This window comes from Seriola lalandi, unplaced genomic scaffold, assembly GCF_002814215.2.
Source record: "Seriola lalandi dorsalis isolate HSWRI2012SDOR001 ecotype SW California unplaced genomic scaffold, Sedor1 jcf7180002050780, whole genome shotgun sequence".
In the NCBI taxonomy this organism is placed as follows: domain Eukaryota; kingdom Metazoa; phylum Chordata; class Actinopteri; order Carangiformes; family Carangidae; genus Seriola; species Seriola lalandi.
This window is the reverse complement of record NW_019521333.1, coordinates 3,352-4,321: the sequence shown is the minus strand read 5'-3', so window position 1 is coordinate 4,321 and position 970 is coordinate 3,352. Positions and strand designations below refer to the sequence as shown.

At 50.8% G+C, this 970-nt stretch overlaps 1 protein-coding gene across 1 annotated transcript; it reads left to right on the top strand.

Annotated features, from left to right (window-relative positions):
* Positions 1-10: 10 nt before the first annotated feature.
* On the top strand, positions 11-968 carry LOC111649434 (uncharacterized; the record flags this gene model as incomplete). The annotated part of the gene is made up of 1 exon (XM_023399186.2): positions 11-968. A coding segment is annotated over exon 1 (267 nt), but the record flags the coding sequence as incomplete, so codon positions are not given.
* Between the last annotated feature and the right edge of the window lie 2 nt (positions 969-970).

Sequence of the window (970 nt, the reverse complement as noted above, 5' to 3'; positions counted from 1 at the left end):
AACTTACCTGTAAAAAGCGTCAGAGCTCCGACTGAGTGAAACAGCTTCAGTGGGTCAAAGGTCAGAGGTGAAAACAGGTTGATCAGTGATGAAGATGATGATGCTGAGCTTCATGTTTCTGCAGCAGGAAGTGAATGAAACACTTCCTCCAGGCTGACCATGACAACCCCTCTGATCATCATCAGGATCAATAATCCAACCAATGACAGTGACCTCTGACCTTCTGCTCCTCAGGACTGCCTCATTACAGGAGTCAGTCACTTGGAGTCACATGTTCCTAATAAACTGCAGCTGAGTCCGATTAAACATCTTGATCATAAACTTGATCAATATTCAATTAATAACAGTGTTTTTCTTTGACAAATGAAAGTCATGAATCTGATTTAAATCAAAGTGATCATTAAATATGAATTAGAACTAGTTGTGATGGTGTGAATATTTAATGAGGGTTAGTTGAGATGATAAAAACATCTAGTGAACCTGGTTGTTTCAGACTCTTTTCTTCTTCTTCTCCTCTTCAGCGGCCGGTAGAAGCCGCTGCACGTGATTGGTGGACTTTAAACCGTTGTCGTCCAATAGCAGCTGAGCTGCTCCCTCCTGGACCAATGAGCGCCGAGCTCGCTCCGGCAGCGGCTGGATAAAGGCGCGGCTGGCCGTCACACAGCACTCCTTGTGCCGCTGTTCACTCACCGACTCCTACAATGGCCAGAACCAAGCAGACCGCCCGGAAGTCCACCGGCGGGAAAGCTCCCAGGAAGCAGCTGGCGACCAAAGCCGCCCGTAAGAGCGCCCCGGCCACCGGCGGAGTGAAGAAGCCTCACCGTTACAGGCCCGGTACCGTGGCTCTGAGAGAGATCCGCCGGTACCAGAAGTCCACCGAGCTGCTGATCCGCAAGCTGCCCTTCCAGCGCCTGGTCCGGGAGATCGCTCAGGACTTCAAGACCGACCTGCGCTTCCAGAGCTCCGCCGT